At 40.2% G+C, this 22,300-nt stretch overlaps 1 protein-coding gene across 1 annotated transcript in view; it reads left to right on the plus strand.

Moving 5' to 3' along the window:
- The window catches only part of MAPKAP1 (MAPK associated protein 1), a 451,857-nt gene that overhangs the window by 364,630 nt on the left and 64,927 nt on the right, over positions 1-22,300 (plus strand). Inside the window, exon 10 of the mRNA XM_053695639.1 lies at positions 20,082-20,219. Coding sequence (XP_053551614.1) covers positions 20,082-20,219 — 138 coding nt within the window. The remainder of the gene's footprint in view (positions 1-20,081; positions 20,220-22,300) is intronic.

A 22,300-nucleotide genomic window follows, 5' to 3' on the forward strand; every position in this document is an offset into this window, starting at 1 on the left:
CAGTTCCCTATGCCACCTATCCACATAGTTAGGGACTTCATTTAGTTCACTGAGTATTAGGGCCTTCTTAGCCCACGCCAAGGTATGACATAGAGGTTGATTACTAAGACATTGTTGCTCGAACAGAGTGGGTTGTCTAGTCATCTTCTCTTTGTCTGGGGAGGTAGCCAGAAAGTGCCGGAGTTGAAAATACTTCAGCCATTTCGAGAAGGCACCCCCCATAATGTCATGAAGATCGGTTCTCTGTTTAAGTTTGCCGCCTGATAAAAATTTGTATATGGGTGTCGTATAGCCTATTTCCCAATCAAGCTGCATGGAAAGTTTCTGTTCCAGACCCCCGTGTAATTCTGCGTTTGGTGATACTGGTGACATCGGGGACCTCAGGGATGATATCTTACTATTACCGACTATAGTGTTGTCCCAGATGTCGAATACGTGTTGATATAGTGGGTATACCTTAATCCAAGGTGGACGACTCTTTCTATCCACCCAGCACAACACCCCAGGGGAAGGGGTTTTCAAGATATGGGAATCCAACGCCACCCAGGCTTTATTTCTCCAACATAGGTGTGTCCGGTCCACGGCGTCATCCTTACTTGTGGGATATTCTCTTCCCCAACAGGAAATGGCAAAGAGCCCAGCAAAGCTGGTCACATGATCCCTCCTAGGCTCCGCCTACCCCAGTCATTCTCTTTGCCGTTGTACAGGCAACATCTCCACGGAGATGGCTTAGAGTTTTTTAGTGTTTAACTGTAGTTTTTATTATTCAATCAAGAGTTTGTTATTTTGAAATAGTGCTGGTATGTACTATTTACTCAGAAACAGAAAAGAGATGAAGATTTCTGTTTGTATGAGGAAAATGATTTTAGCAACCGTCACTAAAATCCATGGCTGTTCCACACAGGACTGTTGAGAGCAATTAACTTCAGTTGGGGGAACAGTGAGCAGTCTCTTGCTGCTTGAGGTATGACACATTCTAACAAGACGATGTAATGCTGGAAGCTGTCATTTTCCCTATGGGATCCGGTAAGCCATGTTTATTACGATCGTAAATAAGGGCTTCACAAGGGCTTATTAAGACTGTAGACTTTTTCTGGGCTAAATCGATTCATTATTAACACATATTTAGCCTTGAGGAATCATTTTATTTGGGTATTTTGATATAATAATATCGGCAGGCACTGTTTTAGACACCTTATTCTTTAGGGGCTTTCCCAAAGCATAGGCAGAGCCTCATTTTCGCGCCGGTGTTGCGCACTTGTTTTTGAGAGGCATGGCATGCAGTCGCATGTGAGAGGAGCTCTGATACTTAGAAAAGACTTTCTGAAGGCGTCATTTGGTATCGTATTCCCCTTTGGGCTTGGTTGGGTCTCAGCAAAGCAGATACCAGGGACTGTAAAGGGGTTAAAGTTCAAAACGGCTCCGGTTCCGTTATTTTAAGGGTTAAAGCTTCCAAATTTGGTGTGCAATACTTTTAAGGCTTTAAGACACTGTGGTGTAAATTTGGTGAATTTTGAACAATTCCTTCATGTTTTTTCGCAATTGCAGTAATAAAGTGTGTTCAGTTTAAAATTTCTTCTGCTAGAAGAGTTTCAGAATTATCTGCTCTGCAGTGTTCTCCTCCTTATCTGGTGTTCCATGCAGATAAGGTGGTTTTACGTACTAAACCTGGTTTTCTTCCAAAAGTTGTTTCTAACAAAAACATTAACCAGGAGATTATCGTACCTTCTCTGTGTCCGAAACCAGTTTCAAAGAAGGAACGTTTGTTGCACAATTTGGATGTTGTTCGCGCTCTAAAATTCTATTTAGAAGCTACAAAGGATTTTAGACAAACATCTTCCTTGTTTGTTGTTTATTCCGGTAAAAGGAGAGGTCAAAAAGCAACTTCTACCTCTCTCTCTTTTTGGATTAAAAGCATCATCAGATTGGCTTACGAGACTGCCGGACGGCAGCCTCCCGAAAGAATCACAGCTCATTCCACTAGGGCTGTGGCTTCCACATGGGCCTTCAAGAACGAGGCTTCTGTTGATCAGATATGTAGGGCAGCGACTTGGTCTTCACTGCACACTTTTACCAAATTTTACAAGTTTGATACTTTTGCTTCTTCTGAGGCTATTTTTGGGAGAAAGGTTTTGCAAACCGTGGTGCCTTCCATTTAGGTGACCTGATTTGTTCCCTCCCTTCATCCGTGTCCTAAAGCTTTGGTATTGGTTCCCACAAGTAAGGATGACGCCGTGGACCGGACACACCTATGTTGGAGAAAACAGAATTTATGTTTACCTGATAAATTACTTTCTCCAACGGTGTGTCCGGTCCACGGCCCGCCCTGGTTTTTTTAATCAGGTCTGATAATTTATTTTCTTTAACTACAGTCACCACGGTACCATATGGTTTCTCCTATGCAAATATTCCTCCTTAACGTCGGTCGAATGACTGGGGTAGGCGGAGCCTAGGAGGGATCATGTGACCAGCTTTGCTGGGCTCTTTGCCATTTCCTGTTGGGGAAGAGAATATCCCACAAGTAAGGATGACGCCGTGGACCGGACACACCGTTGGAGAAAGTAATTTATCAGGTAAACATAAATTCTGTTTTTCCGCATTTCGATGCCAATCTAATATTTTTTGTAAACATTTTGCTTTATAGTATACTTCTATGTTGGGAAGACCCAAGCCTCCACTTCGGGTGGATCTATACATTGTTGATCTAATGATTCTAGGTTTGACTTTGCCCCAAATAAAATTATTTAACAATGTTTGGAGTTTGTTGCGGTATGAGTTAGTCAGCGCAATTGGCACTGTTTGGAGCATATAGAGGATTCTGGGCAACACAGTCATTTTTACTGCCTGAATACGTCCCCACCATGAAACCGATTTGTCACTCCACCTAATTAGGTCTTTATTTATATCATTATATAGGGTTTGGTAATTCCTCTCAAACAGGGTGCTGGGTTTAGGTGATAGGTGTATCCCTAGATATTTAATAGCTTTTTTGGGGGGGATAAATGGGCATTTCTTCAGTAATTCAGAATATTCTACACTTGGCATAGTGATATTTAAAATTTCTGATTTTTGATTGTTTAGTAGGAAATTGGAGAAAAATCCAAACTCCCTGAATTCCTTCAGCACTACTGGGATCGACTCTGTGGGGTTAGTCAGTGTAAGCAACACATCGTCAGCGTAAAGTGACAGTTTATAATTATTATGCCCTATTTTAATGCCTGAAATTTGCGGGTTTTGTCTAATTTTATGGGCCAATACCTCCATACTCAACACAAACAGCAGGGGGGACAGGGGACATCCTTGTCGGGTTCCATTCTGGATAAGAAACTTGTCTGATAATATATTATTTTTTTTTACCTTAGCTGAGGGACTTTGGTATAAACTAAAGATTCTTTTTATAATAGTATCTCCGAATCCCATTTTGTATAGTACTGCTTGCAAAAATCTCCAATCTAAGCGATCAAACGCTTTTTCAGCGTCAGCGGAGACAATCACCATTCCTAATTTATGAATTTTAGCATAATCAATTAGTTGTAATGTTCTGATGGTGTTGTCTCTCGCTTCTCTCCCCGGGACAAAACCGGCTTGGTCCAGGTGGACAATCTGGGGTAAAATTTTATTGATGCGTCCTGCCAAAATTTTTGCATATAATTTAAGATCTGTATTAAGCAGTGATATGGGTCTGTAACTACTTGGTAAATTAACCGGTTTATTTGGTTTAGGGAGCACGGAAATATAAGCTTCCAAACACTCTGCTGGGAAATGGCCTAATTCATCTATGTGTTGGAATGCCTTTAATAATTGTGGGGCTATTAGTGTTTTGTACATTTTATAATAATCGTTTGAATATCCATCTGGGCCCGGGCTCTTGTTATTGGGTAACGTCTCGATAGCGTTTAGGATCTCATTCAGTGTAAAGGGAGAATCTAGGATATTCGCCTCTTGGTTGGAGATCCTTGGGGTGTCTACAGAGTCTAGGTACTGGTTAAGGGCATTTAAGTTTCTTGTATCGCATTGGTTAGTAATGTTATATAATTTAGCGTAGTAGTCTCCAAACACATTCGCTATTTTTTTCGGTTCTGTTTCAGTCTGTCCCCTTTCGTTATCTATTTGGAAAATATGTGCCTGATACGCCTTTTTTGCTAGGGTTTTTGCCAACCATGTCCCTGCTTTATTGCTATTGTGGAAGTACATTTTTTTAAGATAGAATGCTTTTTTATTCGCAGTGTGTTGCAGGAGTTTTCGAAAGGCATCTCTAGCCTCATTTACTATTTGTGTAAGGTCATCCCTCGTAGGGTTAAGCTTATGTTGCTGCTCTGCTGACTTTAGATTAGAGAGTAGTTTTCCATATTCTACTCCATATTGTTTACGTAAAGTTGCTCTTTGTTTAATTAACTCTCCTCTAATAGTCGCTTTATGGGCCAACCAATTATTAACCCTGTTTGTGTCTGCTGAGGTGTTGTGCCGGAAGAATTCTTTGATATGTTCACCTATATGGTTTTTAATGGGTGGATTGTGTAATAAAGTGGGATCTAGTCGCCACATAGATTGTCGTTGAGGCATTGAGGGCCATTTAAGGTCTAAGGTGATAGAGGCGTGATCCGACCATGTTATCGGTAGGATCTCTGCATCTACGGCTAAGGCTATATTATTGTGGTCTATCAGCCAATAGTCTATCCTTGAATACGAATGGCCTGGATGCGAATAGAAAGTATAGCTTCGTGTTCTGGGGTGGTTTAACCTCCAGACATCCATTAGTAGAAGTGTGTCAATTTTATGGGTGACACGCATTCTATTTTTCTGGGTAATTTGACTTTTCCCTGTGGAGCAATCCATAAGAGGATTCAGTGCAATATTTAAATCGCCACCCAATATCACTACCCCTCTCTGAACCTCTCCCAACTTGGTTAGAGCCCTATTGTAGAAAGATTGGTGACCCACATTGGGTGCGTATATGTTCATTAAAGTTAACTGAGTGTCATATAGGGTGCCTACTAATATCAGGAACCTGCCTTCCTCATCTGAGTATTGATCTAGAACTTGGAATGGGATTTCCTTACTTATTAAGATGCCCACCCCGTTCTTTTTCCTAACGTTAGAATTAAAAATTTGTTGAGTGTAGAATTTTGAATATAGAGTTGGTTCTCTATGCTTGGGAAAATGGGTTTCTTGTAGAAACACTATCGAACCATGTGATTTTTTAAACCAGGCCAGGGCTATAGACCTCTTGTTAGGGGAGTTCAAACCCTTACAATTTTGCGAAATCAATTTTATATCATAAGACATAGGTTATAAGTAATCCCGCATTTCACTTTCTTACTCCTCACCTCTGCCGGACGGGCAACATATTTGTGCATCTTATATAATAGTGACCAACAATATATAAATTCTAAACATAACTTGTTAACAAAATAAAACAATATCAACATTTTAACCGTAGATCTGTTTACCAATTTCCTTCTCTCAATTGAGAGACAAAAATAAAAATTAGGGGAATCCAAAGACCTAGTTAGGTCTAGACACAGTTGGGGTTACAAAGTAATAAAATTACACTTGCTTATTATATTTTTTTTTATTTTTTTTTTTCCCATTATTAATGCCTACACTAGATAAATATTCGGCCAAACTCCAGTGTCTCTGGTAAGTTATTATTAAAGCAGAGTCTTTCAATGATAAGGACCTTTGGGTTTCGTAAAAGAGTAAAGTCCTCAACTTAGTCCTTAATATTTAGACCCAAAGTCTGATTCCAAGGGGCCGTGAACACTAAAATACAAGGTACAACAAACAGCATTACCTGAACAAACGAGAAGTCCCTTCTTTGAGGTAGATATGGTCCAAAGACTTACTTCAAAGTCCTTTGTTTCTTCATAGGATTTGTTTTCTGCCGGCAGGTTGTTAAATCATCCATTATCAGAGTCTTGAGCTGCTGATGAGCCACTCATAGCAGGAGCTCTTGAACGCTTTCTTTGAACTGTGTGCCAGCGTGGTCTCTGCTGTAGTGGATTGGATTCTGCTGGAACTTTTGGCTCGTGTAGGGACGGCAGAGAGGGTTGTGGTATTCCAAGTTGAGTGCAGAAGGTTTCTAGGTCCTCTAGAGATTTTTAGACATGCATGCGGTTGTTTTTCAGCACTTTAACACTGAAGGGGAACCCCCATCTGTAAGGGATTCCGTTGTCTTGAAGGCGTTGTGTCAGGAATCTTGTTTCTTTTCTGTTTTGCAGCGTGAGCGGGCTGAGGTCAGAGTAAAGTTGTAGTTGATGTTCCTGATAAGATATTGATTGCTGTTGTCTTGCTGCTTTCAATATTCTTTCTTTGTCCAGGTATTTGTGGAACTTTATAATTACATCCCTTGGAGGGTCTTTGTCTTTGGGTTGAGGGCGTAATGCCCTATGGGCTCTATCAAGTGGTATCTCAGTATATTCTGGTTCTTTCAATATGGTCTTGAACAAGTCCTGAAGGGAGGAATGCAGATTTTCAGGGGTAATTCTTTCTGGTAAACCTCTAACCCTTATATTCTGCCTCCTTCCTCTATTGTCCAAATCCTCCAATTTTTCTTGAAGAAAAGATATTTGAGATTCTTGGGCCAAGAGTTTTCTGTTTATTAGATCCATGTCAGATGTCTATGTCTCTGTCTGTTCCTCTAGGTACTCCACTCTATTTCCCAATTCATTGATCTCTTTCTTCACCTCCGCCAGCCCATCTTTGATCATGCGGCCTACTTGCTGTATGAATGAGGTGAAGTCTCCCTTTGTATGAAGATCTTTTAGGTCAGCTCTTGTGAGTGGGGTGTCTACTGGCATGTCTTGTTGAGTTTCCGCTTCTTCTGGAGTCTGAGATGAGTCCTCATCTTCCATTGTCAATGCCTGTGATGTTTTAAAAAACATACTCATCTTGTTGGGGTTATTTTTCAGGCCTTTGTCATTTTTATGTGCTCTCTTTGAAGCCATAGTTGAAGCCTCAGTGGGAATCTAATGAAGTTGTATTCCCTCCCAGGGCCAGAGCTCTCCGCCACCAGAGTTCAGTTTGTGTTGTGTATATTGGGTATTTTGAGCTATTTTATCTTCTGTTTTTCCCTTCCCTCCTCCTCCACTCTCTTTATTTTTGTTCCTTTTTTTTTTTTTTTTTTTTTTTTTTTTTTGTATATATTTTATTTTTTATTTTTACTATTTAGTTCTTTATTTGGATATTATTATATGTTAGGGATATGATATGCCTAGACCTTCAGCAGATGTCCCTGACAAGTGAAATAGAAGGAGGAAAAAAGAAACAGGGTATGCTCCGGTTCACTCTCTACTTACACACTTTATGTGCATTTATATTGAACCGGATTATTAAAGTCAATCTGGGGATTCCTCATTCAGGATAGCTGTAATGGGGAGCTGAATCTCAAATTCTGAAGGTCTAACTTTCTGCTCCTTAGTTCACAATGGTAAAAAGTGTAGGCCTGCTGCCCTTCCTATCGTGTTCGTAAGGCAGTTCCTGACGGGTGTGAGATGAGCGGCACTATTTAGAAGCGGAGGATCTCCCGCCCTGTGTGCGCTGCAATCAGCTCCATGTATATAGCTTGCAACAGTGTGAGTAAGTCCGGTTGCCTGATTTCGTGTAAGGATTAAATACGGCGCTCACCTTGTTGTTGCGCTAGCGATGTAATGGCCGCCGCCTGCAGCTCCTTCTCTCTGCCCGTTTAATCACTGTGTCTGCCCCCTCAGCGAGTGACGAGTGTTCGGGTGACTGCCACTTCTGTAAAAATGATGTCAGGTCCAGATTGCGGTAGGAAATCCTATCTTTGAGGCCAAATTACTTTTTTCATAGGGATAGTGCTGTAACGTATATGGCGGTTTTGGCGCTTCTTCTTAAAGCAGTGCTGTTAGTATACTCACACTTTCTTTCTTTACTTATCTTTATGCGTTCTAGTTCTATGAGCTTTTATAGCATAGTTATGTAGTTAAAGCATGAGTATTTAGGGTTTTATGCCCCAACTGTGTCTTTAGATTTACAGAGCTTTACATCTATGCGGCCATTTCAGTCCATGGTCGGCTCCGCCCCCTCTAGTATTTTTTATTTTATGTAATTGGGGTTAATTTAAGGGGTGTTAGGTTAGGGGGCTTAGTAATTAAATTAGTTATTTGCATTGTGGGGGGGTTGGTGGTTTTAAGATTAATAGGTTAATTAGGTTTATTGTGATGTGGGGGTTGGCGGTTTAGGGATTAATAGGTTAATTAGGTTTATTGCGATGTGGGGGTTTGGCGGTTTAGGGGTTAATATTTGAATTATGTAATTTGCGTTGTTTAATTTGTGGATTAGGGGTTAATTACGTTATTATTTTGCAATGTGGGATTGGCGGTTTAGGTGTTTGTTAATATTTCTTGCAGGCGCTTAGGTGTTTTTTTGTTAATACTTTGTACGGGCGCTTAGGTGTTTTTTGTTAATACTTTGTACGGCCAGTTAGGTTTTTTTTTTGTTAATACTTCATGTGGGAGGTTAGTTTTTTGTTAGTATTTTGTGCCGGCGGTTAGTTTTTTTTTGTTATTTCGTGCAGGCGGTTACGTGTTTTTTTTCCTAATGCTTCGTTTTGGCTACCCAGTATGATTCCTTCACCACCGTGCCATTTTCGGAATCCACCTGGATGCAGTTTGTGCTGCATCCATGTGGATTCTTTTGGCTGCGTGCCAACATTCTTTTGGCTGCGTGCACAACCGACGACGGCAACGGACGCATTACAAACGCGATTATAGTATAGATAGTGTATGTAAGTGTTGTAGCTCTTCAGAATCTGTTGGCGCTCTACAATTAAATGATTATAATAATAGCCATCTGTTCTGGACATTGTATATCCTTTCTAAGCCAGAATATAGAATACATTATATTCATGTGTGTGCATATATATAAATATGTATCTATGTGTTTGTGGCAAAGATGAAAGTGGGAGGTGAGGCACAGAGCAGTACCAAGTTTCAACACAAGTGGAAAATACTTTTTGACGTTTGGTATATTGTATAAGAAGTTGGTATTATACTGTACGGCAATTCCCACTTTAATCTTTACCAGTTTCTGTAGAGCAAACCAAGGAAAGTGGAAAGTACCTATAAAGTTTAAAATAATTGTATGGTGAAAGTATATATATATATACACAGTATATAGATATATATATATATATATATATATATATATATATATATATAGTACTGTGCAAAAGTCTCAGGCCACCTTGAGATTTGTTGTTTTAGCAGTGATATAATGACCATATATAATTATTTCTCAGTCTCTTCATTAGAATACAACCAGAAAATACAGGATATTTCTCCAACATAGGTGTGTCCGGTCCACGGCGTCATCCTTACTTGTGGGATATTCTCTTCCCCAACAGGAAATGGCAAAGAGCCCAGCAAAGCTGGTCACATGATCCCTCCTAGGCTCCGCCTACCCCAGTCATTCTCTTTGCCGTTGTACAGGCAACATCTCCACGGAGATGGCTTAGAGTTTTTTAGTGTTTAACTGTAGTTTTTCATTATTCAATCAAGAGTTTGTTATTTTCAAATAGTGCTGGTACGTACTATTTACTCAGAAACAGAAAAGAGATGAAGAATTCTGTTTGTATGAGGAAAATGATTTTAGCAACCGTAACTAAAATCCATGGCTGTTCCACACAGGACTGTTGAGAGCAATTAACTTCAGTTGGGGGAACAGTTTGCAGTCTCTTGCTGCTTGAGGTATGACACATTCTAACAAGACGATGTAATGCTGGAAGCTGTCATTTTCCCTATGGGATCCGGTAAGCCATGTTTATTACGATTGTAAATAAGGGCTTCACAAGGGCTTATTTAAACTGTAGACTTTTTTTGGGCTAAATCGATTGATATTAACACTTATTTAGCCTTGAGGAATCATTTATTCTGGGTATTTTGATTTAATAATATCGGCAGGCACTGTTTTAGACACCTTATTCTTTAGGGGCTTTCCCAAAGCATAGGCAGAGTCTCATTTTAGCGCCGGTGTTGCGCACTTGTTTTTGAGAGGCATGGCATGCAGTCGCATGTGAGAGGAGCTCTGATACTTATAAAAGACTTCTGAAGGCGTCATTTGGTATCGTATTCCCCTTTGGGTTTGGTTGGGTCTCAGCAAAGCAGATACCAGGGACTGTAAAGGGGTTTAAAGCTTAAAACGGCTCCGGTTCCGTTATTTTAAGGGTTAAAGCTTCCAAAATTGGTGTGCAATATTTTCAAGGCTTTAAGACGCTGTGGTGAAAATTTGGTGAATTTTGAACAATTCCTTCATGTTTTTTCGCAATTGCAGTAATAAAGTGTGTTCAGTTTAAAATTTAAAGTGACAGTAACGGTTTTATTTTAAAACGTTTTTTGTACTTTCTGATCAAGTTTATGCCTGTTTAACATGTCTGAACTACCAGATAGACTGTGTTCTGAATGTGGGGAAGCCAGAATTCCTATTCATTTAAATAAATGTGATTTATGTGATAATGACAATGATGCCCAAGATGATTCCTCAAGTGAGGGGAGTAAGCATGGTACTGCATCATTCCCTCCTTCGTCTACACGAGTCTTGCCCACTCAGGAGGCCCCTAGTACATCTAGCGCGCCAATACTCCTTACTATGCAACAATTAACGGCTGTAATGGATAATTCTGTCAAAAACATTTTAGCCAAAATGAACCCTTGTCAGCGTAAGCGTGGCTGCTCTGTTTTAGTTACTGAAGAGCATGACGACGCTGATATTAATATCTCTGAAGGGCCCCTAACCCAATCTGAGGGGGCCAGGGAGGTTTTGTCTGAGGGAGAAATTACTGATTTAGGGAACATTTCTCAGCAGGCTGAATCTGATGTGATTACATTTAAATTTAAATTGGAACATCTCCGCATTTTACTTAAGGAGGTATTATCCACTCTGGATGATTGTGAAAATTTAGTCATCCCAGAGAAACTATGTAAAATGGACAAGTTCCTAGAGGTGCCGGGGCTCCCAGAAGCTTTTCCTATACCCAAGCGGGTGGCGGACATTGTTAATAAAGAATGGGAAAGGCCCGGTATTCCTTTCGTCCCTCCCCCCATATTTAAAAAATTGTTTCCTATGGTCGACCCCAGAAAGGACTTATGGCAGTCAGTCCCCAAGGTCGAGGGAGCGGTTTCTACTTTAAACAAACGCACCACTATTCCCATAGAGGATAGTTGTGCTTTCAAAGATCCTATGGATAAAAAATTAGAAGGTTTGCTTAAAAAGATGTTTGTTCAGCAGGGTTACCTTCTACAACCCATTTCATGCATTGTCCCTGTCACTACAGCCGCATATTTCTGGTTTGATGAACTGCTTAAGGTGCTCGATAGTGACTCTCCTCCTTATGAGGAGATTATGGACAGAATCAATGCTCTCAAATTGGCTAATTCTTTCACTCTAGACGCCTCTTTGCAATTGGCTAAGTTAGCGGCTAAGAACTCTGGGTTTGCTATTGTGGCGCGCAGAGCGCTTTGGTTGAAATCTTGGTCGGCTGATGCGTCTTCCAAGAACAAGCTACTAAACATTCCTTTCAAGGGGAAAACGCTGTTTGGTCCTGACTTGAAAGAGATCATCTCTGATATCACTGGGGGTAAGGGCCACGCCCTTCCTCAGGATCGGCCCTTCAAGGCAAAAAATAGACCTAATTTTCGTCCCTTTCGTAAAAACGGACCAGCCCAAGGTGCTACGTCCTCTAAGCAAGAGGGTAATACTTCTCAGGCCAAGCCGGCTTGGAGACCAATGCAAGGCTGGAACAAGGGAAAGCAGGCCAAGAAACCTGCCACTGCTACCAAGACAGCATGAAATATTGGCCCCCGATCCGGGACCGGATCTGGTGGGGGGCAGACTCTCTCTCTTCGCTCAGGCTTGGGCAAGAGATGTTCTGGATCCTTGGGCGCTAGAAATAGTCTCCCAGGGTTATCTTCTGGAATTCAAGGGACTTCCCCCAAGGGGGAGGTTCCACAAGTCGCAGTTGTCTTCAGACCACATAAAAAGACAGGCGTTCTTACATTGTGTAGAAGACCTGTTAAAAATGGGAGTAATTCATCCTGTTCCATTAAGAGAACAAGGGATGGGGTTCTACTCCAATCTGTTCATAGTTCCCAAAAAAGAGGGAACGTTCAGACCAATCCTAGATCTCAAGATCTTAAACAAATTTCTCAAGGTCCCATCGTTCAAGATGGAAACCATTCGAACTATCCTTCCTTCCATCCAGGAAGGTCAATTTATGACCACGGTGGATTTAAAGGATGCGTATCTACATATTCCTATCCACAAGGAACATCATCGGTTCCTAAGGTTTGCATTCCTGGACAAACATTACCAGTTCGTGGCGCTTCCTTTCGGATTAGCCACTGCTCCAAGGATTTTCACAAAGGTACTAGGGTCCCTTCTAGCGGTGCTAAGACCAAGGGGCATTGCAGTAGTACCTTACCTGGACGACATTCTGATTCAAGCGTCGTCCCTTCCTCAAGCAAAGGCTCACACGGACATTGTCCTGGCCTTTCTCAGATCTCACGGCTGGAAAGTGAACGTGGAAAAGAGTTCTCTATCCCCGTCAACAAGGGTTCCCTTCTTGGGAACAATTATAGACTCCTTAGAAATGAGGATCTTTCTAACAGAGGCCAGAAAAACAAAGCTTCTGGACTCTTGTCGGATACTTCATTCCGTTCCTCTTCCTTCCATAGCTCAGTGCATGGAAGTGATCGGGTTGATGGTGGCGGCGATGGACATAGTTCCTTTTGCGCGCATTCATCTAAGACCATTACAACTGTGCATGCTCAGTCAGTGGAATGGGGACTATACAGACTTGTCTCCGAAGATACAAGTAAATCAGAGGACCAGAGACTCACTCCGTTGGTGGCTGTCCCTGGACAATCTGTCTCAAGGGATGATGTTCCACAGACCAGAGTGGGTCATTGTCACGACCGACGCCAGTCTGATAGGCTGGGGCGCGGTCTGGGGATCCCTGAAAGCTCAGGGTCTTTGGTCTCGGGAAGAATCTCTTCTACCGATAAATATTCTGGAACTGAGAGCGATATTCAATGCGCTCCAGGCCTGGCCCCAGCTTGCGAGGACCAGGTTCATACGGTTTCAATCAGACAACATGACGACTGTTGCGTACATCAACCATCAGGGGGGAACAAGGAGTTCCCTAGCGATGGAAGAAGTAACCAAAATTATTCTTTGGGCGGAGTCTCACTCCTGCCACCTGTCTGCTATCCACATCCCAGGAGTGGAAAATTGGGAAGCGGATTTTCTGAGTCGTCAGACATTGCATCCGGGGGAGTGGGAACTCCATCCGGAAATCTTTGCCCAAGTCACTCACCTGTGGGGCATTCCAGACATGGATCTGATGGCCTCTCGTCAGAACTTCAAAGTTCCTTGCTACGGGGCCAGATCCAGGGATCCCAAGGCGGCTCTAGTAGATGCACTAGTAGCACCTTGGACCTTCAAACTAGCTTATGTGTTCCCGCCATTTCCTCTCATCCCCAGGCTGATAGCCAGGATCAAGCAGGAGAGGGCGTCGGTGATCTTGATAGCTCCTGCGTGGCCACGCAGGACTTGGTATGCAGATCTGGTGAATATGTCATCGGCTCCACCTTGGAAGCTACCTTTGAGACGAGACCTTCTTGTTCAGGGTCCGTTCGAACATCCGAATCTGGTTTCACTCCAGCTGGCTGCTTGGAGATTGAACGCTTGATTTTATCGAAGCGAGGATTCTCAGATTCTGTGATCGATACTCTTGTTCAGGCCAGAAAGCCTGTGACTAGAAAGATTTACCACAAAATTTGGAAAAAATATATCTGTTGGTGTGAATCTAAAGGATTCCCTTGGGACAAGGTTAAGATTCCTAGGATTCTATCCTTCCTTCAAGAAGGATTGGAAAAAGGATTATCTGCAAGTTCCCTGAAGGGACAGATTTCTGCCTTGTCGGTATTACTTCACAAGAAGCTGGCAGCTGTGCCAGATGTTCAAGCCTTTGTTCAGGCTCTGGTTAGAATCAAGCCTGTTTACAAACCTTTGACTCCTCCTTGGAGTCTCAATTTAGTTCTTTCAGTTCTTCAGGGGGTTCCGTTTGAACCCTTACATTCCGTTGATATTAAGTTATTATCTTGGAAAGTTTTGTTTTTAGTTGCGATTTCTTCTGCTAGAAGAGTCTCAGAATTATCTGCTCTGCAGTGTTCTCCTCCTTATCTGGTGTTCCATGCAGATAAGGTGGTTTTACGTACTAAACCTGGTTTTCTTCCAAAAGTTGTTTCTAACAAAAACATTAACCAGGAGATTATCGTACCTTCTCTGTGTCCAAAACCAGTTTCAAAGAAGGAACGTTTGTTGCACAATTTGGATGTTGTTCGCGCTCTAAAATTCTATTTAGATGCTACAAAGGATTTTAGACAAACATCTTCCTTGTTTGTTGTTTATTCAGGTAAAAGGAGAGGTCAAAAAGCAACTTCTACCTCTCTCTCTTTTTGGATTAAAAGCATCATCAGATTGGCTTACGAGACTGCCGGACGGCAGCCTCCCGAAAGAATCACAGCTCATTCCACTAGAGCTGTGGCTTCCACATGGGCCTTCAAGAACGAGGCTTCTGTTGATCAGATATGTAGGGCAGCGACTTGGTCTTCACTGCACACTTTTACCAAATTTTACAAGTTTGATACTTTTGCTTCTTCTGAGGCTATTTTTGGGAGAAAGGTTTTGCAAGCCGTGGTGCCTTCCATTTAGGTGACCTGATTTGCTCCCTCCCTTCATCCGTGTCCTAAAGCTTTGGTATTGGTTCCCACAAGTAAGGATGACGCCGTGGACCGGACACACCTATGTTGGAGAAAACAGAATTTATGTTTACCTGATAAATTTCTTTCTCCAACGGTGTGTCCGGTCCACGGCCCGCCCTGGTTTTTTTAATCAGGTCTGATATTTTATTTTCTTTAACTACAGTCACCACGGTACCATATGGTTTCTCCTATGCAAATATTCCTCCTTAACGTCGGTCGAATGACTGGGGTAGGCGGAGCCTAGGAGGGATCATGTGACCAGCTTTGCTGGGCTCTTTGCCATTTCCTGTTGGGGAAGAGAATATCCCACAAGTAAGGATGACGCCGTGGACCGGACACACCGTTGGAGAAAGAAATTTATCAGGTAAACATAAATTCTGTTTTGTATGCCGTATTATGAATCAGAAAAAAATCAGAAAAAATAGCTTCTATAGGCTAAAGTAGCAAGTATTTTGTGTGACCTCCCCATACACTTGAGCAATAGCAGGAACCTGGCTCTCGTAAACCTTAATGGAATGGAACCCTAATTCATGTCATTGCTAACACCTGTATTTGTCCTACTATTCCATGTCAAAATGACTGCTGTGAAAAAGGTATATTACACCAGGTTTGTGCAAAAAAATGCTTGAAGATTACATGCACATGTGGTATGTTCTTTGGAAGCATGCTAATAAGACCAACTTTCAGTCACATCATTCCATTCAAAATGCCAAAGATCACATCATTTACCAAACATAAATTCTTACTTTTGCATCACCAAGGCCACTCTCAAAGAGAAATCAGCAAACAAACTGGATACTCAAGGGGCTCAATTTATAAAGCAACAGTGGACAGGGGCGTAAATATGCTCCCCTGTCCCTCGCAGCTCGCCTTTAGCGGGCTGAATTCCGTTGACGGAATTTAGCATTGTGCAAGAGCGCTATTTTGTGCTCTTGTGCAACACCGCCCCCTGCCTGCACACAGCCCGCACACAGCCAATCAAGCACGGGCAGGAGCTGTTAATCTCGACAGACCGGGGAGATTGAAATTCCCCACCTAAGAGGTGGAGAAGAGGATAGGACTGCAGTCTGCAGGTTCTCTTGTGAGGACCTGCAGTCATAATGCGGCGAACAGCTTGATAAATCAAGCCCACAATGTGGTATTCAAGCTGTTATAAAGAAATGGGAAGAATCAGGAGAGGTCAAGGACAAAAAAAGGACTGGAAACCAAGAATACTTAAAAAATCTGATGAGAAGTTTCTCAGAGATTCTTTGTTGAGAGACCGGAAGAAGTCCAGCAAGGACCTGGCTCAGCATCTGGCAGCTTCTTCCGGATACCAAGTTGACCCTTCTACAGTCTGAAGAAGCTTGATCAGTAATGGTCTTTCTGGAAGGGTAGCAGCCAAGAAACCACTATTTTAGAAGGGAAACATGGTGAAAAGACTAAGATCAAATACAGTAAAATATTGAAAAGATAATGTACATAATTTGGTCACAAACAACTACAAAAAACACACTGAGAAAAGACCTGAGTTTTCAGTTATCAGCAAAAATAAATAAATACTTTTATATATACTGTATATATATTTATATATATATACACACACACATATATATATATATATATATATATATATATATATATATTCCTGATGCTGACCTGTGCTAGGAGATTGATCCCCAGGTTGTGGAAGACACAAAATACACCTACAATAGCCCAATGGATCTCAGAGGTCAACCACATCCTATCACTTGAAAAAATTTACTATTGCTTTGTAGGTAAACGAGATGCTATAGCCGAGATTCTGTTTATTTGGGAACAAGGATCCCAGAACAATGAACATGATATATAAATCTTTAGATTACTGAGATCTGGAGTGTAGCTATCAGTGGGTGGTACCCACACATGCCAAGGAGCTGATCAGTTCCAGAGAGCCAGAGAGAGGCTATATGGTAGATGTTACATGAAATTACATTAAGAAGCTGTTCAGCATTTTATGCTATGTAAGTTATACTACATGTACCGTGCCGCATCAGCCCCTATCCTCCCATTCCCCCCTCTCTTCCCTCTTTTTTTTTTTTTTTTTTTTTTTCTCTTCTTCTTTCTTTCCTCCCTTCTTGTCTTTTCCTTATCTCCCCTCTTTTCACCTATGATCTTATACCTCTCTACATACATATTTGTAAAAATCTAGGTTGTATATTATGTTCTCCTCGTTAAAGCTGCATTTTGATTGGAATTTTGTATTCATGCTAAATAGAGCAGCAATGATGTATTCTTTAACAATTGATCAACCTAATAAAAATTTTTTATTTAAACATATATATATATATATATATATATATATATATATATATATATATATATAAATTTCTGTGTATATATAATATGTATTTGTAGTGTGTGTGTATATATATTATATTTAACATTTGTGTGTGTATATATATATATATATATATATATAATTATGTATGTGTAGTGTACATATATATATATATATATATTATATGACATTTCTGTGTGTGTGTGTATATATATATATATATATATATATATATATATAATTATGTATGTGTAGTGTACATATATATATATATATTATATGACATTTCTGTGTGTGTGTGTGTGTGTATATATATATATATATATAAAATTATGTATGTGTAGTGTACATATATATATATATATATATATATATTATATGACATTTCTGTGTGTGTGTATATATATATATATATATATATATATATATATATATATATATATAATTATGTATGTGTAGTGTACATATATTTATATATATTATATGACATTTCTGTGTGTGTGTATATATAATTATGTATGTGTAGTGTACATTTATATATATATTATATGACATTTCTGTGTGTGTGTATATATAATTATGTATGTGTAGTGTACATATATATATATATATATATATATATATATATTATATGACATTTCTGTGTGTGTGTATATATAATTATGCATGTGTAGTGTACATATTATATATGACATTTCTGTGTGTCTGTATGTGTATATATATATATAATGTATGCGTAGTGTGTATATTATACGTGACATACACGTGTGTGATGTTGTATGTACGTATGTATTCTATAGTTTGCATGTCTCAGCCAAACATGGATTTGTTTTCCTTTGTACATAATAAGAGACCCAGGAGCGTCTGGGCTCGTGCCTGGCCCACTTGCCCCTTGCAGTAGAGATTGATGGCTGCGCGGGTGACCTTGGCTACGAGCAGTAGCCAGTGATGTATGTATGAGGCTCTCTCTGCTAAATAGCCCCAGATTTGTAGTGCTAATATTCATAGGGAATCGGGCCCAAACTCACTGCGGCCATAAATCAGAAGCCACTTTAGGTGTCACCACTGTTTTATATTCGGCTTCTGTCGGAAAATCACACCAGGTTCAAACTTTAGCATCATCTGTTCATCTGGAATAGTTCGGTATTGTGTGTTTTTTTATTCTTCCTTCTGGCTGAGCTTTGTAGCAGAGGCTGGCAGACTAACCGGGATTAACTCTTCCAGCGCCAGCAACTCTCTTATTGAGGCTGGGGTTAATAACGTTGTTGAATTTCTTTATTCTTATTGACAGTGACTAAATATTTGTAGTTAAAGGGACACTAAACCCAAAATTTTTCTTTCAGGATTCAGATAGAGAATACAATTTTAAAGAGCATTCCAATTTACTTCAATTATCTAATTTGCTTCATTGTTTAGATATCCTTTATTGAAGAAATAGCAATGCCCATGGGTGATCCAATCACACGAGGCATCTATGTGCAGCCACCAATCAGCAGCTACTGAGCCAATCTAGATATGCTTTATAGCAAAGGATATCACGTGAATGAAGCAAATTAGATAATAGAAGTAAATTAGAAAATTGTTTAAAATTGCATGATCTTTCTATATCAGGAAAGAAAAAAATTGGCTTTTATGTCCTTTTAAAAAGACATTATGTTAAAGGGACATTCTACAGCAAATACGACATGCTCTGATTCATTAGTGATTTGTAGTTTTTATTTTATTTTAGTCTAGAACTGTTTGCAAACTCCCACTCAGAAGCCATAAGCATTGCCTTTCCTAATCTGTTTTTTGGCAGGTTGTGTTATCTGCTTCTACTGATTTTCTCACCAGCGGTGCTTGCATCATCTGAGCTGGACTCAACCTTGTGTTAAACATAATTAAAATTGGAATGTCCCTTTAAGATAAAAGTGTATAGTTGTGTGTATTCTCAGTGCACTAACATTTTAAATACAGCAGCTGCTCACATAGCCAGCGACGCTTGTATCATGTCAGCAATTATGTAAATGATATAAACAGAGTCATTTCCAGATGATACAAGCACCTTCGGCTCTCTAAGAAAGTGCCGGTGCACAGAGCATACTTAAGTACACTCTTAAAATAGCTATAGCTTTTACTGGAAGCATTTTTGCTAATACATGTATTTGCTTCTAGTCAAAACTGAAATGCACCCATGCACAATCCATTTTTGGCAAGATTTATCAATATGTGATCAAGCCTGCAGCGATCAGGGTATTCGCCTTGTGATAAATCCGGCCCCTAGTAGCAGATCAGACTTACCTCGTATGTGCTGTCCATTAGCCCAACGTTGCTTCACCACCTAGAACTAAAAAACTCCTTCCAAAACAAAAGCAGAGGATCAGGGGAATTCCTCCTGCCCTAGGGGCTTCCTGCAATGTCTTGAGATGTCTGATCTTCTACTAGGAATAAAGATTGATATCACAATAAAGATTACAGGGGTGATTGGGGTCCACGTGCATTGCGACTCACAAGCAAGAAACGTTCAGTGATTGGTAGCTATGTGTGACTGCAACTTCTGATTGGCTGCACATTTTTATCTCTTAAACGGACATGAAACCCCCACATTTTTCTCTTTTGATTTAAATAGAGAATACAATTTTAAACAACTTTCCTATATACTTCTAATATCTAATTTTCTTCATTCTCTTGCTATCCTTTGTTGAAGAAACAGTTATGCAAATGGATGAGACAATAACATGAGGCATATCTGTGCAGCCACCAATCATCAACTCCTGAGCATACCCAGGTATGCTTTTAAACAAAGGATGCCAATAGAACAAAACTAATTAGATAACAGATGTGAATTGGAAAGTTGCTTAAAATTGCACGCTCTCTGTGAATATCCTAAGAAAAACATTAGGTTTCATGTCCCTTTACTTACACCGTTAACCCCTTTCCACCCATAAGTATTTGTCTAGGAACTTTCACTACAGAGACAACAATGTGACACTATCAGCTTAACCTCTTTGTTTCAACAGGGATCTCTGGAGAGAAAGTGGAGATTGATCCGGTGACCAATCAGAAGGCCAGCACCAAGTTTTGGATCAAGCAAAAGCCAATTTCAATAGACTCGGATCTGCTGTGCGCATGTGACCTCGCAGAAGAGAAAAGTCCCAGTAAGTCATAATCTTGCAGTGTAATTGCAGTGCTGCTCGAATATTGTATTATTAATATGTTCAAACGAATCTAGTATCTGCAGAACCGTCTAACGTTATGTTCACTGCTTTGTGATGTGTCCGTTATTGGTTTTCAGCTGCTGTTGAGATTTCAAACACTTTATTGTAATTTCTTCACCATTGGACTGACCCTTTAAACAAGTCACTTTGCTCCTACATGAGAAAGACCCTTTAACCCATTAAACATGTCACTGTCATTAGGTCACTTTGCTCCTACATGGTACTGAAACTTTAACCCATTAAACATGCCACTGTCATTAGGTCACTTTGCTCCTACATGGGACTGTCCCTTTAACCCATTAAACATGTCACTGTCATTAGGTCACTTTGTTCCTACATGGGACTGACCCTTTAACCCATTAAACATGTCACTGTCATTAGGTCACTTTGCTCCTACATGGGACTGACCCTTTAACCCATTAAACATGTCACTGTCATTAGGTCACTTTGTTCCTACATGGGACTGACCCTTTAACCCATTAAACATGCCACTGTCATTAGGTCACTTTGCTCCTACATGGGACTGTCCCTTTAACCCATTAAACATGTCACTGTCATTAGGTTACTTTGTTCCTACATGAGACTGTCCCTTTAAACAAATAAACATGTCACTGTCATTAGGTCACTTTGTTCCTACATGGGACTGACCCTTTAACCCATTAAACATGTCACTGTCACTAGGTCACGTTGCTCCTACATGAGACTGTCCCTTTAACCGATTAAACATGTCACTGTCATTAGGTTACTTTGTTCCTACATGAGACTGTCCCTTTAACCTATTAAACATGTCACTGTCATTAGGTCACTTTGCCCCTACACGAGACTGTCCCTTTAACCCATTAAACATGTCACTGTCATTAGGTCACTTTGCCCCTACATGAGACTGTCCCTTTAACCCATTAAACATGTCACTGTCATTAGGTCACTTTGCCCCTACACGAGACTGTCCCTTTAACCCATTAAACAGGTCACTGTCATTAGGTCACTTTGCCCCTACACGAGACTGTCCCTTTAACCCATTAAACAGGTCACTGTCATTAGGTCACTTTGCCCCTACACGAGACTGTCCCTTTAACCCATTAAACATGTCACTGCCATTAGGTCCCATTGCATAGCACCTACCCACTACACCGCAGGATTTTTACTCTTGTCATAATAGGATGTTCTGTAAACTGGTTTCCATACTCTCAGTTGCGGAAGTTTTAAATCTGATTTTTATCTCTTTGTGATGTATGTTTCACTGCGCTGCTTACATCAAAAAAATGAATCCTGGGGTGCATTGTGAATGAATTATTAGAGGGAATGTGAGGATGGAGAGCAGATAAGAACTCAGGCTTCAGTAATCTTTCCTCCGTTCACTTCTTTATCTCTGGTAGCACAAGCTCAACCTATCTAGCGCAGGGACATATTATAAATTGTACTTATGCACGCAAGCAAACGCAAACAGAGCAGGGTCAAATGTATTGCTGTCACAAGAAAGATGTCAGGCCGTTATGAGATTGGTGTATGCAATATGTAAAGACTCCTAATGGTATGAAGCTGGTGTATCCACTCGCAAAGGTCCTCTATTCTTAGAAAATCGTTATTGGCAATGATTAAAAGTATGTTTTAAAAACATAAATATATCTACATGTAGAGATGTATAAAGCATAGAAATAAATAAATGTATTTATTGTAATATATATATATATATATATATATATATATATAGTGTTCTCCCCAGGACCTTTTTAGTGGGGGCACCTCCCGACCAATTTTACTGACCACCCAGTTAAATTTTTAGCCAAAATTAGCTAATATTAAAAAATATTTGCACAAATTAAATACATTTGTTAAATTATGCAATTTATTTTGCTTTGAATTGCAGAAAATTATATAATATTAGAAAATATTACACTGCCCCCCAACCGGCTACTTCATAATGCCACCTTGCTGGTAACATTTTCTGTGAAGAACACTATCCAAAAGTAGGAAGGCGCTCACCGGATCTTCAGACAACATACTAAATACAATCATGCTCA

The sequence above is a fragment of the Bombina bombina genome, chromosome 12 (assembly GCF_027579735.1).
Source record: "Bombina bombina isolate aBomBom1 chromosome 12, aBomBom1.pri, whole genome shotgun sequence".
NCBI lineage: Eukaryota > Metazoa > Chordata > Amphibia > Anura > Bombinatoridae > Bombina > Bombina bombina.